The sequence below is a fragment of the Coloeus monedula genome (assembly GCF_965178545.1).
Source record: "Coloeus monedula genome assembly, chromosome: 6".
Classification (NCBI taxonomy): domain Eukaryota; kingdom Metazoa; phylum Chordata; class Aves; order Passeriformes; family Corvidae; genus Coloeus; species Coloeus monedula.
Genome location: NC_138786.1, coordinates 49,957,518 through 49,974,280, shown reverse-complemented (window position 1 = coordinate 49,974,280; position 16,763 = coordinate 49,957,518). Strand labels below are relative to the sequence as shown.

Here is a 16,763-nt window from a genome sequence, read left to right as displayed (position 1 = left end):
AGTTTTGACATCATACTAATCTCTAAAATTATAATGTGTGAGTCACAGCCCTTAGATGATCTTAACCTTTACTAGAGGATACCGTGCTTTGTGTTCAGCAGCATAAACAACTGAGCAGGGACCTGTGCAGACGTGGTGAATACAACAGAACCCTTTTGAATTCACTGTAAGTAACGTTTTGGGTTTTTTTTAATGTGGAGAAATTGTCAGAAACTATATTCAGGACAAAAATTTTCAAATAATCAATTGAGAAATTATCTTGTTCATATTCAAGTTTTGGTTTAAAGCTTCTTGTATTGTTTAATTATGATGCTGGTTTTTTTAAATATAAAAGGTAACTCCTCTGTGATATTGCCACATCCATAAGGCATAACTCTCCTTAGGAAAACTGCATTTCTAAGTGTTTTAAATTAAGTAAATTGATGATAATAACAAATGTAGGGTGTGAAATGAAATGGAAGTGGGGACTTAAGGATTGCTTTCTAAAGCATCTAGAGAATTTGAAAAAAAAAGAAACTGTGGCTAAAAGAATTAGAGTGATGGTGGGACAAGTCACAAAAAAATCAGAGCTTAAATATAAATGTGTTCTAGATATGAAAGTGCAATCTGAAAGTGGTTTGTCATGTGGTTCAGGCCCTTCCTAGCCATAACAGTATTTCTATGACCATATATTCAGAGTGTGAATTAAGGAATATTTAGAGCATCTATTATTAAAGCAGAGATCAGCATTCTGAGTTCACTGGGTTTGGGAGAAGCAAGATGATGGATAGTGGAGAACAAATGTGGGATCATGGTGGGAGCTGATAAGGATTCAAAGCTTTTACAAGGCAGAGTCTGCATTTCTCAGTGCAAGTAAAAAACCTTAGATATTTTTCCCCTAGAGCGAACTTTGTTTTATAAAAGGTTCTATAGGTAAAATGGTCACATACCACAAGAGGATGTTTTGGATTTCCAGCTATTCCACATCTTTACTTCTCTCTATTGACAGAGTTATTGAACCAATTGTGATACAGTATTAATTTCTAGAGGTAAAAGTATTGCCATAGATGTGGAATGAATGGTTTCCATGCTGCTCTGGAAAAGGCTTTCCTGTTCTATCTGTATTTTTTAGTATCTTTGGTCCTCCAGAATTTACTCACTCATCTTCACTTTCAACCAATGCAGGCTTCTCTGCCAAATCACTCTTTTCTATCTTTCTGATGACAAAAACTGTGATTGCTCTAGAGTTTCTCTATTTTTTTTTTTTTTTTTAATTTTTTTAAATTTTATTTTTAGGCGATTTGATTTGGTCACTGGGCTGGACATGCCTTTGCAGGCAGCAGGCATACTTATTTCCTTTTGTTGCTCTATGTATATACGCATTTTGCCTTTCTTAATAGGCAACACTGTATTTCCAGGGTCTTGGTAACATCCTATTTTCTATTTCTTTCTTTTGTTATTTTTGTGGAAGTTGTTTTTTTCCTTTAGTTGTGCTCAATTGCTCAAGCTTTATGAAATCACCGTAAATGTTCATCACTTCCTTATTAACAAGTGCTTTTGCTTTCTCTTAAGTGCCTGCACATGTGTTTACATGCAGTCCATTCAAAAATGTTATGTTTTAACTTTCACAGAAGAGGAATATTGTGCCTTTTTTCTGCTTTGATTTTTCATCTGTTAAATTTCCAAATTTAACTGATTATCCTTGACTGGCTCCCTTACTTTCTGCTCTATAGACCTGTATTTTTGACTCTTTTATCACTTAAAGCCACATTGAAAACAGAATATTGGAAAAAAAACAGTTTAAAATGAATTGTAGCTTAACTTTAATGAGGGCTCCTTTGGAATTACCTCATCCCTCTTTGACTTTAATTTTTATTATTTCATAACCTCTTCAGCATGTTGAGTAATTTTCCAGAGTCTGCTTCCTTGAAATAGAAAGCTTGTTTCCCTCAATTTAAACATCTCAGAGTCACTAGTGCCAAGCTAACTCTGTATAGTGAAGGGATTGACGTAGTGCTAAACACAAGGTGAAAAGATTTGTAAACCAAATGTAATTTTTCTTCTCTTACAGAATCACAAAAATATGAAGAAGTTGCTTTTCCTGTGTCTTTTACTTGTTGGAATCCATTCCAACAGTTATTGCTATGAGCCCTATCAACAAGGGGTAAGAAACCAGAATCAAAGAGGACAAGGAAACCGAAACATGCCATTGCAGAGTGTAAAGAACAGTGTTTGTCGGTTTGCATGTTGTTTCTACAAAGAGATTTCTTCTCGTGAAAACAATGGGAATGTTTTCTTCTCTCCTTTGAGCATCTCTACTGCCTTTGCAATGCTGACTCTGGGTGCCAGATCAGACACCCTGACACAGATTCTTAGGGTCCTTAGCTTTAACCCTCGTGAGATTTCTGAAAATGACATACATGAAGGTTATCATCAACTCATGCAAATGGTAAACAGAAGGAATGGGGGGTTACAGTTGAATATGGGAAATGTTCTGTTTGTGCTTGATCGACTGAAGCCACAAGAAAAATTTTTAAGTAATCTCAGAACCTTCTATGAAGGAGAAGCTTATCCTATGAACTTCAAGAAGTCTGATCAAGCCCAGCTAAAGATCAATGAATATGTAGCAAGAAGAACCAATGGGAAAATCAAGGACCTTATAAATAACCTTGATCCACTTACTGAAATTCTCCTTATTAGCTATATTTATTTTAACGGTAAGATATACATATTGTATTCTTCTATTCCATAAATTATTTCCTCAGGTCAGTCTTGGACTTCACCTGTTTTTGCAATATGGCTTTGCAGATGGGCTCATATCTTGTTTTCCTTTTGGTCCTTACTTATATTTAATTAGAAACAAAGCTATTGGAGGTTAGGTTCTACTTGACACTGATAACTTGTAGCAGAATGTATGGCAAATTTTCCCATATCTTTTAATATATAACCTTCTTTCCTTCAGAAGATTAAGTGAAATATATGTTGAGGAAGGCATCTCCAGGCAGTAAAGCATCTAATCCTATACAATCTAGTGGGATTCAAACACTTTCTTAAATGCTTGGTTGAAATTCATTTCTGTGAATTTCAATCCAGCTGTTATTTTTGTTCAACTAGTTCAGCGTTAAATGCAAAGAATTTTATAAAAGGAAAACTTGTCATCTTATCAAATAGAAAGTATGTTTCATCTACAGCTTTGCTGTTACTGTGTACATTTATGTATTCAAAACTAAACATGCAACAATAGCTTTAGTTTCACACTCATGTTCTCCTTATTTTTTTACTAACTATGCCTTTGCCGATCACATGTCTGTAGTCCTGGTGTGCCTAGAGACATAGGTTTCAACCTTTTTTTTTTGATTTGCAGATTCTAATATTTTCCAGTGAAGAGATGGACCCACCAGTATCAAATACAAGCCTATTCACAATAAGCTTGTTTTTCTTAATTAACTTGTACAGTCTGCTTAGATACAGTCTACAGATCTTCCCAGAGCTTTTCAGACTTCTGATCTAATGAGAAGAGGATGATCAAGGCTGTAAGGCTCAATCAGTGGTCTATTAACAGACACTGCATCTTATTTCAAACTTTCTCTTTCTTACTGATTACATGCTGAAAGCAAAGTATTTGTAGTCAGGAAAATAATATTCTGTAATTTACCTGATAAAAATATCATCAAGCTTTTCATTGAAAGGGAGATGGCATATTAGATAATTTTTTAAAGAAATGTTATCCTTTTAGAACTGTTAACCTGGATGCTTGTACTTTCCAATATGAGGCTTCCCCTGAAAATAATTAAGAGGTATATTTCTGTTTTGTTTTGCTTTCCATCTGTGTCTCTGCTCCTTGCATTAATGCTTGATGATTTGGCCACACCTTAATGGAGCTAATTGAAATACAGATGTCTGATGTTTCTTAGTTCTCTTGAAAACACACTTCTTTGTTTCATATAGTGTTTTTATTTAGGCTTTTATTAAGCATCAGGTTCATCTTTCAAAACAGGAAAAAACCTGTTTATTTTTCTTCTACTGAAAGGTGTTTGAAGAATGAGCAATACATTTGGTAGCACAATGGGGACACACACCTGAGAAACCTTGTATTAAAATAACTTTGTATTACAGGTTACTTTTACATGTTCTAACAATAAGAGTTGTTGGGGTTTTTTATTAGATGTTCAGTTTACTACTGCAAAGATTTCCTAACTCCTCCAAAGGTGGTGGAGTTTCAGTTTAAGATCTCCAATTTTAAAGCAAATGGATTAAAGAATAGCATTAATAGCAATAATATAATAACAATTTTAATCTTGAAATCAAGAGTAGGTTAACGATCTAGAGCTGGGATTAATCTGGAGAGGATTTTTAAACCTCAGTTAGCTGTATAACTGGTCTATACTTTTAGGTGCTTGTCCACTTCATGTGCATTACAAACTTCTTGCACAGTACTGGTGACTTTTTTGTGGTCTAGCATAGTACAGAAGTCCTTCTCCAAGGACAAAAGTCTGGCAATATTTTCCTGACTCTGAGCTACTGGACATGTTATTCCACTATTATACACTAGTCCCTTTTCATGCCTTAGTCAAGCTGGCAACAATAAAGAATACTTCAAATTTCATTTTGCCACTTGAGCACTGTGAAAATCTTGAAAGAAGGTTCCCAGAAGGTAGCCACCTATGATAGAGGTGAAAACAGGAATAAGAGTCCCTTTGAAACAGGAGGAAAATATTAATGAATATCATATCTGTCTAATCTGTGTGTTAACTGATAGTCATGGTTTGGGACTTTAATAATCATCTAGTTCCAACCTCCCTGAGATGGGCAGGGATACCTTCTACTACATCAGAATGCTCAAAGAACTGTCCAGCCTGGCCTTGATCACTGCCAGGGATAGGACATCTACAATTTCTCTGTTCCAGCCTCACCACCCTCATAGTGAAGGATTTATTCCTTAAATCTAATCTAAATTTAAATTTGCCCCCTTTCTGTTTACCGTCATTCCCCTTTGTCCTATCGCTATCTGCCTGTATAAAAAGTCTTTCCACATCTATAGGCCTCTCTTAGGTACTGGAAGGGGCTCTAAGATCTCCCTGGAACCTTCTCTTCCCAGGCTGAACAACCCCAACTCTCAGCCTGCCTTCACAGGAGAGGTGCTCCAGCCCTCTGATCATTTTGATGGCCCTCATCTGGAGTTACTCCAACAGGTGCACGTCCTTTTTTTATTGGACACCCCAGAGCTGAATGCAGTACTCCAGATGGGATCTCACCAGAGTGAAGCAGAGGTGGAGAATCCTCTCCCTTGACCAGCTGGCCTCACTTTTTTTGATGCAGATCAGGATGTGTTTGGCTTTCTGGGCTGTGAGCACACATTGCTGGGCCATGTTGAGATCCTCATCAACCACCAGCACCAAGTCCTTCTCCTCAGGTCTGCTTTCAGCTCAGTCCACTATTTGTCCAGCTTGCATTTGCGCGTGGTATTGCCCCAACCCGCATGCAGGACCTTGAACTTGGTCTTGTTGAACTTCATGATGTTCTAATGCGGCCACCTCTCAAGACTGTCTCACTCTCCCTGGATGGCATCCCTTCCCTCTGGAGGGCATCCTTTCCTTACAGCATATCAACAAAATGATGCCATCTTGGTGTCAATGGCAAACTTGCTGAGGGTGCACTCAATTCCGCTGTTCGTGTCACCAATAAAGATATTGAACAGCACTAGTCCTAACATCAACTCCCGAGGAGCACCGGTTATCTCAGATCTCCTCTTGGACAACAAGCCATTGTCTTCAACCCTTCAAATGCAACCATCCAGACAATTCCTTATCCACCGAGTAGACCATCTGTCACACCCATTTCTCCAGTTTAGAGTCAAGGATGTCACGCGGGACAGTGTGAAATGCTTTGCGCAGCTCCAGGTAGATGACATCAATTACTCTTCCTTTAGCACAGTTTACCCTTAGGGAAGTCAGGTTGTCTGTCACCAATCACTTCCTAATTTTCCATGTGTCTTAGCATAGTTCCCAGGAGGATCTGCTGCATGAGCTTGCCACTGAAAGAGGTGAGAAAGCCTGATAGTTTCCTAGCTCTTCTTTTTCTTCACTTTTTAAAAATAAGAGCTCTCATACCTCTTTTTCAGTCAGTGGGAATTTCACCGGACTGCCGTAACTTCTCAAATGTGATGGATAGGGGTTTAGCTGTTTCATCTATTTCTCTCAGGATCTGCAGATGCATTTCATCAGGTCCATTAACACATTCATCTTCAGGTTCTCTTTATGGTCTTGAACCTGATCTTCTTCTACAGTGGACAGTTTTTCATTCTCCCAGTCCCTGCATTTGCCAGTAAAGACTGAGGCAAAAAATTTCATCAGGTACCTCAACCTTCTCCATATTCTGAGTAACCAGGTTTCCCATTTTCTTCTGGAGGGGTTTCATGTTTTCCCTAGTCTTCCTTTTATCACTGTCATACCTATAGAAGCTTTTCTTGTTGCCCTCAATGTCCCTGGCCAGATTTAATTCTATCACACCTTTAATTTTTCTAACCTAATCCCTGGAGGCTCAGAAAATCTCTTTTTATACCTCCCAGGTTACCTGTCCTTGCTTCCACCCTCTGTAGGCTACCTGTCTGTGTTTGAGTTCACCAAGGAGCTCCTTGCTCATCCACACAGGCCTCCTGTCATTTTTACCTGACTTCTTCTTTGTTAGGATGGATCACTCCTGTGCTTGGTGGAGGTCATCCTTGAATATTAATAGAATCATAGAAGGTTGGAAAAGACCTCCAATATATCTGAGTCCAACCTTTGACTGAACACCACCATGTCAAATAAACTATAGCACTAAGTGACAAGTCCAGTCATTTCTTGAACATGTCCAGTGACCATGAATCTACCATATCCCTGGTCAGCCTGTTAAAATGTTTGACAATGCTTTCAGTGCAGAAATTCTTCCTGGTGTCCAACCTGAACTGCCCCTGGAACAGTCTGAGGCCATTTCCTCTTATCTGGTCACTTGTTGCCCAGGAGAAGAGCCTGACCCTGACCTGGCTACAGCCTCCTTTCAGGCAGCTGTAGAGAGTAATGAGGTTCCCCCCTCAGCCTCCATTTCTCCAGCTTAAAAAACCCCATCTCCCTCAGCTGGTCCTCATATGACTGACTCTCTAGACCCTTCACTGGCTCCTTTGCCCTTCTCTGGACATGCTCCAGCCCCTCAATGTCTTTCTTGTCATCAGGGGCCCAGAACTGAACACAGGATTCGAGGTGTGGCAACACCAGTGCCAAGTACAGGGGGAAAATCACTGCCTTGGTCCTTCTGGCCACACTACTGCTGACACAGAATGCCAGGTGCCATTCTTGGCCTTCTTGGCCACCTGGGCACAGCTGGCTCATGTTCAGCTGCTGTCAACCAGCACCCCAGCTGCTTTTCCACAGGGCCACTTTCCAGCCACTCTGCCCCCAGCCTGTAGTGCTGTTTGAGATAGTTGTGACAAACAAGCTTTCTTGGAGCCCTCTTCCCTCCATGGGTTTATCCCAAGCAGATCTCTGAAGAGGCTAAAGTTTGCTCTCCTGAAGCCCAGACTAGTGGTCCTAACATCCTACTTAGTTTTCAATCAAAGTTTTTTTTGAAATCAATTAGTTTTCCCTGAGTTGATCACTAGATAAATGTTGTTTAAAATTTCAGGACTGGTGTCATTCCTGTTATTGTGCTTTTTTTCACCCTTAAGCATAAAAATGTAAAAGTCCTGTGTGTTATCTATCTGATGATAGAAGTCACTATTAATGAAGCATATAAAAGTGTATGAAGTATATAAAAGTAGCAACTTTTCCCTGTTCAGAGTATTGCAGTTGTCAATGTATGCTTTCAGAGACCAAGACATGCACTAAAGTCTCATTTCACTTTTTCAAAAGCTATTTAATAGTGCAGGCTATGTCAGATGGTGGAAACAGCAGATGATAATTATTTCATTTGTAACAAGCTGCATAGTAATCAATGTTCAAATAGAAATCAGAAGTCAAAAGGGGTTGCATCTTGTTCCATTGTTTTCTTGATGCCACTTATCTTACTTAGCATCGCTGCTCTACTTTTGCCCACTACATTTGGTAATACATTGGTTTTGCTCTAGAAGGCAAAATTTACTACAGAAGAGCAAGATTTCTTAAAAATTAAAATAAAAACAAAGAAACCCTTCCAAAACTCCACAATTTTCCCCCTTTTAAAAAATTTGCTCAGCCTCTTAAACGTATGATGTGAATACCTGAAATTTGGCTTAGAAATTCCTCTCTACTAGGGATAAGAATCTTTCAGAGTTTCAATGTAGACAGTTTGCTTGACCATGACTGAGTGAGAAACCTTTGAAAGTTTAATATGGTGAAGATGACAGCGGAAAAGGTTTCTGCTGTTGCTGTTTTGTTTTTTAACTCAGCAGTCTGGTAAAATTAAGTTCTTTATGACTCTATACATCATCAGCTAATGTGAGGTATCAACACTTCTCTGCAAGTAACTCAAATCCCTTAATTTCTCTGGGGAATTCATCCCTCGTGCCACCCTTTACAAGCCTGTCTTTTGTTCCTAAGAAAGTGAGAGAATCTTCTTTTGAGCTTAGATAAAGGCTGCATTATATGAGGGCTTTACATATAAAAAACCCCTGTTATCATGGAGGAAAAGTGCAAGGTAGAACCCTTGATAACTCATCTAAATGAAGGATTTTGCAGCCTGCTGTAAGATCCGAGGGAGTGTTTTTACTTCACATTCTACCCACTGTGTGTTGCTATTGAATTATTCTGAGTATTTAATAAGATTGTGATCATTGCAAATCGGTTTGTCTTTGAAGCTGATCCAACTGTACCAGTTTCTGTCATCTAAGAATGTGTCCTGTGTTAATATGTCCTATGATTTCATGTCCTCAAAATATCCTGTAACTTTTTCTCTTATATTTCAAGCTGAATGGGAAAAACCTTTTGATCCAAAATACACTAAAATGAGCAAATTTTTTGTGGATGGAAACAAGGCTGTTGAAGTCCCGATGATGTTTGGAATGGGCCTGTTCAAGCACGGCTATGATGAGCAGCTGTCTTCCACTGTGGTGCAAATGGATTACAAAGGAGGTGCTTCAGCATTTTTTATTCTGCCTGATAGAGGAAGAATGAGTAAGCTGGAGAAAAGATTGTCTTGCGAACGTATGTTGAGGTGGAGGACATTAGTCACAAAAAGGTAAAATTCTGCAGTTCTTGGTTCAGATGATAGTCAAGGAAACAAAGGAGCTGGGGTATAACACAGGGTCAGTATGTAATTTTTAGTTCTGCTTTAATCTACAGAAGAAATCCCCTGACCAAAGTTGAATCTGGCTCTTTACTGTGTTTTCACATTCAGTACTGCACACACTGAAAACCTTCACAGATTAGGACTTTTGCTATTTCTGCATTTTTTTTTCCATCTTCAACTCTTAATAGGCCCAAGTTTTTGGACTTAAACCTCGTCTTACTTTTTTGTGGGGAGGTCTTCTGCCTTCTCCTATTTACAAGTAAATGCCTACCCCTCCAGCCTTTTTTCTTGTCTCTTTCTTAATTTCTGCCTATTAAAATTAACAGTAATTGTACAGTTAATGCTGAAATAACAACTTCCATTCTGCAATTGTGAGGGCAAAGATCAATGATAAGGGTATAGAGCAGAGCCCCTTATCCAGGCTCTCTGTGGACTTAGGAAGGCAAAATTGCAGTAAGCTACACTCAATTCAAGGTGGCTTTGAGACTAGAAGGCAGAAAGTGTATATGCTTTCAAAAATTTGAGTCCTTACATTCAGTGTTGTGTATGGCAATAGTCTTTCTTAAAATATGTGTACAAGCATAGGTACAACACCTTTACAGTATCAAGCCCTTGTATTCATTCATGAATTTGATGTGTCACGTTAGTGACCTTCACACATAGACATTTGAAAATCATGTTTTAGATGGTCCCTTCTCAAGACAAAAATCACGTCTGAATGCAGGAACCCAAAACTCTCATTCACTGTTAAATATTTTTAAAGGAATCTAACTTCTTTTTCATATGGGGGTAAAAAACAACAACAACAAAACCAGGAAGAACTGTATCATTCTCTGTGCACCTTTACAGTTTTGAAACTTCTGGGAGTAGCTATGTGGTTTGTGACTACAGGACAAATAAGATGATGAATCAAGATACTTATGAATAATTTTTGCCAAAGAATTGCCTTTACAATCATCAAGATGAATACTAAATACAACTGGAGGGATTTGTATTCCTTCTCTCCATCTTACAATATGAAAAAGAATCACTGTCAAAGACAAATTTGTTTCATGCTCCTTCCTGTTTTTCATCATAATAAGTCTCCAACAAAATAATGACACAAACTCCTCCTTTACCCTCTAGTTTTTAAAGCAATTAATTGCATCTGCTATTATTTGGAGTCTCTGGGAGGTCTTAATAAAGGAAAGTATTCTATGGAATAATTTAAAGGCTGTGGACTACCTATGTTTGTCACTTCTTTGCCTGCAAACTGATGTTGATATTAGTGGCAGAAGTATTGTGAAGGACATCTTTCATTACTGTTGGCTGACAAAAAGGATAGTGCTGCAGTGTCACCAGTACAGACAGCTGAGATCTTTTAAATGGCTGAACTGTAGAGAAAACATCACTTTCACTCCTGGAAAGTGTATCCCGCTGCTTGCTTCCCTTAGCTGGTTGCATTGCTACTGTCTGTCTGTGGCTTTCCCTTTCCGCTACATTGGAAGCAAGTGGGGGCTTCTGAAGGAATGTCTTTAGGAAATAGGAAGGCAGATGATTCAGTGATAGCTGCATCCTCATTCAGGACAGCAATCAGCACAGACAGAAATCAGAGAGAAGTAAGAGATCAGCAACCTGTTATCAATCCACCAGCACTCTTGTTTCTGGATACAGCCGCAGTTGCATTAGATGCAGGTGCAATGCTGGAGGTATGGGCCTTTTCCTTCCCACCTGCCCACTGGATGACTTTCTCTTTGGCTAGCTTCATTAAGTGCTCCACATCTCCCTGACCTAGAGCCCTGGAGAGTTGCCCTGGTTTCTCATCAGAAAACAGAACCTAAGGTCAGCACTATCACTAACCTGTGTCTCACTATGCTGCTTCTAGCTGTAAATGTTGGGCTTTGCTTTTGAAAAGTAATTGCTAGACACTTATGGGAAAAACAAGGAAGAAATGAGTCAGAAGCATAGAGCTTTGGTTAATTTATGGAAAGCAGCAATCTAGTCACTTAAAATTGAGTAAGTCAGACACTGGGCTTGACACAGAAAAATAATTATCTATTGACTAACTACATCCTGTAAATGTGCTTTTGTATTTTATTTTGCCATGCCTTCTATCACTGCTTACAATTGTCCTGCTTCTTCAGTGGATATAGTTTTGTATTCTCTGTCCTGTTTTATATGATAAATACACAAGGCCAATATTTTTCCCCAAAAGTAACCAGTCAACTTGAATGTGTTCAGGTTTTTTGTGCTCAGCTTGAGACACATAAAGGAATCTCTTGTTCACAAGGTGAATCCTCTGCATCCTCAGTAATGGCTCATGACTAAGGTGCTTCCAGCAGATTGCACAAAAGATGACTAACTTCTGAAAATTTACATCTCCTATGTAGGCAAGAGAGGGCCTGCAGGCAAAATGTCTTCAGGGAGAAAGCAAAATCAATTTGTCTCTTGTGAGTCTATGTTATTCTGTGATAACTGACCAAATGTTTCACCATATTCTTGCACTTCTTTTCTGGCAGCTCAGTAAATTTATATCTTCCGAAATTCACGCTTTATGGGACATATGACCTAAAAGATACCTTATATAAAATGGGCATTATGGATCTATTCACTGATAAGGCTGACCTCTCTGGGATCACTGGGCAGCCCCAGCACAGAATTTCCCAGGTAAGTCATACTGCTTTAAGTTTTATGGAGTCATGGTTACAGATACTTGCATCACTTCTGTACAACTATTCATGGTGCAAAACTCATATAAAGAGGCTTTGCTTCACATGAAAAGGCAGCTGTTGGCATACAGAGTATTTTGTCCACGTTACTTGCACTGTGTGTGCAATCGGGTTGGAGCAATTTACAAGTCTGCAATTTTCAATCTAGGTTCTCTTGACCTGCATGGGGCAACCTTATAAAACAGATATGACCAAATCATCATCTATCCACACCTTGGTACCCTCCTGCAGGGTGTTGTCACAGTCACTGCATGGCCGCTTCTGTTCGTGTCTGACTTCTTTAGCCTGCTCGTGTGCAAGTAGGGAGCTGTAGGGTGTATCACTGCTTGTATTTTATGGAGGTAAGGGGACAGGAGAAACACTGCTTGCTTTTAAACTGTTTGGGGGAAAGGAAAATGCAGTTATTGCAAACATTTGGCTTCAAGCATATGAACAATGACTGTCAGGTCTAGGCAAAAGCTACAGATTGGTCATGCTTCAATAAACCTAGAGTTTAAAGCTGACAATCAGTCCAAACTTAATTGTCTAATGAAGAAAACAACTGCCCTCATGACCTAAAGTGGACAGTAGTGATTCAGGATCTGTCAGTGTCTTGATATTGAAAGGTAAAACTTTTGTGTTTCTCTGCTTTAACCCTCCATTTCTGGCCCTTCATCTTTGCCCCCATTTTTCCCAAAACATGAAGAAACATAGGAAACATAATTTCAAATTTCTATTCAATGGGCAAATCTGCATGCTATTTCTTCAACTAATATGAACTTCTAATACACGGTTAAATATGATCTTACTCTCTTAACATTTGGTCTAGCTGTACAGATCTCCATGAGTTGGATGCAAGGAATAAGAAAAGAAACAAAGCAAATATTTTCACTGGCAGGGACATGCCCCTCCACTGGAGAGCAAGGTTTCCTCTCTGGGGATAGAAAACTGTGCTGCATGTAGCTTGCTAAATTTTTTTTCCCCCTAACTTTGCTGTCTTTAAACAGTGGACTCACACCTGTCCATCTGATGCTTATTTCTTACTGGTGCCTTTTCCTGGTCTTAAAATCAAGAATCAAACATGGTTAGAAGGGAAAAAGGGATTTTACCAGTGTATATATTTTAAGGATCCTTAGGTGCACCACGTCCAGATGGAATGCGTTGAAATGCACACCACAATGCCCACCCCCAGAAGATCTGGTATAACATTATAGGTCTTACTAATTAGCATATCTATCAAAAATTCCCCATTCAGAGGCTTGAATGAGCCCCCCTCCCGAAGGAACCTTCCCCTGGATGGTTCTCTCTCAGTTTACAGAATGTGTTCTGGAGAGGACCTTGGGGTCTGGGGCACACTGATCCCTAACTACGAAGCTTCTAAAATGTTTAGTCTCCTAGCTTCACTAAAGAAGTCTAAGAATGTAGGCCAAAAAACACTAAGAATACAAAAGCTATAAAAATGTATCTAAAAGGGGTATAAAAGAAAAGGCAAAAAATCATCATGGCATCATTACCAGTAACTTCTTCAGGCACTTTTAACTCTCATTTTTATTTAGATGACTAGTTTTGTACTCCCTTGATTTGTAAAATGTCTGTTTCTTCACAGGCTATTCATAAGGCTGTGGTAAAAGTGGATGAGACTGGCACCGAAGCAGCAGCTGCAACAGGCATGGAAATAGTGCCTATGTCAGTTCCAGTTATGGTTAGATTCGACAGGCCCTTCCTAATGGCCATAACTATGGAAAACACTATGCTCTTCATGGGAAAAATTGTGAATCCTCTGAAAAAAGATTAAGTTAATGTACAAGTTAGCTATGTGGTGATGACCACTCTTAAATCAAGTATTAGACCTGATGAGTATGGCATGGCTACAGAGAGGCCCTCCACCTCTTAACTGATGTTATTCACTGTTTTTTGTAGATGAGATTCTTCATCTATTTAAGTTGTCATAGTTGCATGTTTGGTTAGGCCTTGCTGCTTTTTTTTTTTTTTTTTTTTTTTTTAAGAAGGTTGCATTCATGCAGAACTGTCATTCGCTCTGGGACAAAATAGGCCTGTGTGATACTGACAGCATTGATACATCCTCTAGCAGGGAAGATGAGGAGCATGTGGGTGGAGAGGGTTGTGTATGTCTGCTTCTTCCCTCATGGCTGCCTTCTCTCCTATTTTTTTCATGTTGACTGACAAATAGGTATAAGTTATGTCACTTTACTATTTGTGTCCATTCTCCTACCAACATGAAGTTCATAACTAGCATAGACCTTAACATGCATAATGCTTATTACCTTGCATAGTACCATTGTTGTCCCGTGAGTCTCTTACACCCTTGCCTGCCAGCTGCTGTCCCAGCTTGGCTGCTGCAAAGGGGTCTCAAAGAAGGTGTGTTTTTCCCCTGCAGATATATACTGCCCTGCCTACCATTTCTGTGAAATCTACAGTCTAGACTCGTTCCATGGCAAACTTTAAAGGTTCTAAGAATTTGATCTAAGAAAAGAAGAGGTAGATCTGATCTCTGCAGTTTGGTACCCTGGAGCAAACCATTGTGAATCAATATAGCTCAGAGAAGCCAGAAGACAGCTTCTAGCTTATGCCTGCACCTAAAGTAGCTTCTAGAAGTTCCCAGGCAGCAGGAAGCACAAGCAATCTCCACCTGGTGCCAGTGTCTGCACCACTACTCTCTGTACCTGGGAGATTACCCATGTTAGTAAGCGCCATTCCAGTATTGTTTGTAGGATCAAGCACCCTACCAATAACACCCATATCCCATCAGTGGCACTTGCCATGTCTCTTGATATAACCCCTTCTGTGTCCAGACTGTCCAGTAATACAACATTGGTACTCCTTTTCTCATCTGCTTCATGGTTAGTATAGCCACAATATTATAAAGAGCTGTTTTCACTATTAAGAGACACTATAATCAGTCGCACTCATAATGAACATGCTTATTTTATTTCTTTGTTCACTTTCTTATCTATTTTTTTTCTTCTGGTTTTTACAATATCTATCATTATTTTATTTCTTTGCTCACATTCCTGGTATATATCTGATCTCTGGTTGCAGGAGGGGTAAATTATTGACTGAAGTGGGTTAGTCTGTTAATAGATATTAAGCACTTGCACCAGTCTTTGTACAGCCTTGAAATATGCAGACAAATATACTATGGTAGAACAACAACAATGAATAAACATGACATTAAAAAGTTTCTAATTTTGCTATGTTACTTCTATAATTCAGAGTTAAGACTTAAGTATGGTTCAAACAGCTTTTTTTTGATGTGTGTCAACAAATAATTATTAATTTACTGCTCATATACATTAGATCGGCACAGTAATGCTAGTAGGGAGTTTCAGAAAGTCCTCTGCCTTTAGCCTGAGCAACAAACAGCAAGTTATCTCTGCTAGGCAGAGAACCTTTTGGGAAGGCTGGGCATTCATTTCATGCAAAGATGTTTATTTCAAAGCCTTTAGAAAGTGTGCTGCTTCTACTCGATCAGGTGTGTAGCTTGTGTGTAGCTTCTTCTCAGCTCTCTTCTAAAAAGCTCTCTCTTGACTCCCTCTAATAGCTACTTTATCAGTCTTGGCATGTGTTTTGAGTTGTAGTTTCTGTTATTCCATAAAAAACTACAGGCCATCTGTATTGTACCTTTTTGGGTTTTAATAGATTACAGCAGGGAAACTAGAAAAGTGCTTAGAAGCTGTCAGCTTTCTGAGGAGAAATCCACTTCCAAGTTAAATTCCCAGTGAAAAAAAACCTCATCTCTATGGCATTCAAATAAGGCAATAATAAATTTTGTGTTTTCCAAACTGAAAATGAGATGTACTAAATTTGCCTATATTACTGGATCCACAGCAAACCAAGACAGGGTACTTTTCTACGGTTTCTTACAGATATTTGTAGTCCACACCAATCTAAAGGCACTGCAGATTTTCCTAGGTCACAGATAGTTTTCTGACATAACCAGATCTTGCAGCTCACTTTCCTGTAAAAATGTACAGCAATGCATTTGGAAGCAAATCCAAGAAACCCTAACTTGAAAAGGGGAGGAAGAAAAGCACATTCACACAGAAAACTAAACTAGAACTAAAAAGAAAAATTTCAGAAATAGAAGTCATTATCAGATCAGGGAATGCCCCCTTGCCAAAAAGAACAATCCCAGAGCATTAAATTTAAAACTGTAATTAGAAAAGACAAGGACAACTTTGAGGGAAAGAAACTTGCAGAAGTCATGCTGCAAAATAATATACTCTTTTTCAGAAAGATTATTTCAAAGAGCCTGAGGGGCCGGTAGATGTTTGAAGTGTAAAAGAAATGTTCAAGGGGGACACTGGCAAACCAGAAAAGTTCAATCCATTTCCCATGTCCTTCCTTTGCAGTGGTTGGGCTTAAACCCCTATTCCAAGTTGAACTAACAATAGAAGAGTATTCAGGGGGGAAAAAAAGTAGTCAAAGAACAAGTAACAACATATTACTCTGATTGTTTAGTATGTGTGCAAGAGCACTTAGCTGTCTCAAGGAAAATGTTAAGCTTTCCACACTGATGCAACAGTTAAATTGTCTCCATACCACAGTAATAGGAAGTGACAAGTTCAATGTTCAATTTTTTCAAAAGTATGCAGGTGAGCATCTGAAGTGCAGAACAGTTAGTTCAAATTCAGTTTTTGTGAAACTGCTGAATTTGTAGTTCTATGAATAAGTATGACAAAATATTGAATAACAAACATGACTGTCATAGAAACATAGAATCTTCTAGTGTGGAAAAGACCCTTAAGATCAACTCTAGCCCTTAATCTAGGACTGTCAAGTCCAACCCTGTCGCTAAGTGACACATCCACACATCTTCAAAATACTACCAGGGGT

At 38.9% G+C, this 16,763-nt stretch overlaps 1 protein-coding gene across 1 annotated transcript in view; it reads left to right on the top strand.

Annotated features, from left to right (window-relative positions):
• Positions 1-2,062: 2,062 nt before the first annotated feature.
• Positions 2,063-16,763, top strand: part of LOC309574119 (uncharacterized protein) — a gene marked incomplete at both ends in the record, with an annotated part of 29,161 nt that continues 14,460 nt past the window's right edge. Inside the window, 5 exons of the mRNA XM_082283472.1 lie at positions 2,063-2,696; positions 8,898-9,168; positions 11,718-11,865; positions 13,513-13,689; positions 13,913-14,014. Coding sequence (XP_082139598.1) covers positions 2,063-2,696; positions 8,898-9,168; positions 11,718-11,865; positions 13,513-13,689; positions 13,913-14,014 — 1,332 coding nt within the window. The remainder of the gene's footprint in view (positions 2,697-8,897; positions 9,169-11,717; positions 11,866-13,512; positions 13,690-13,912; positions 14,015-16,763) is intronic.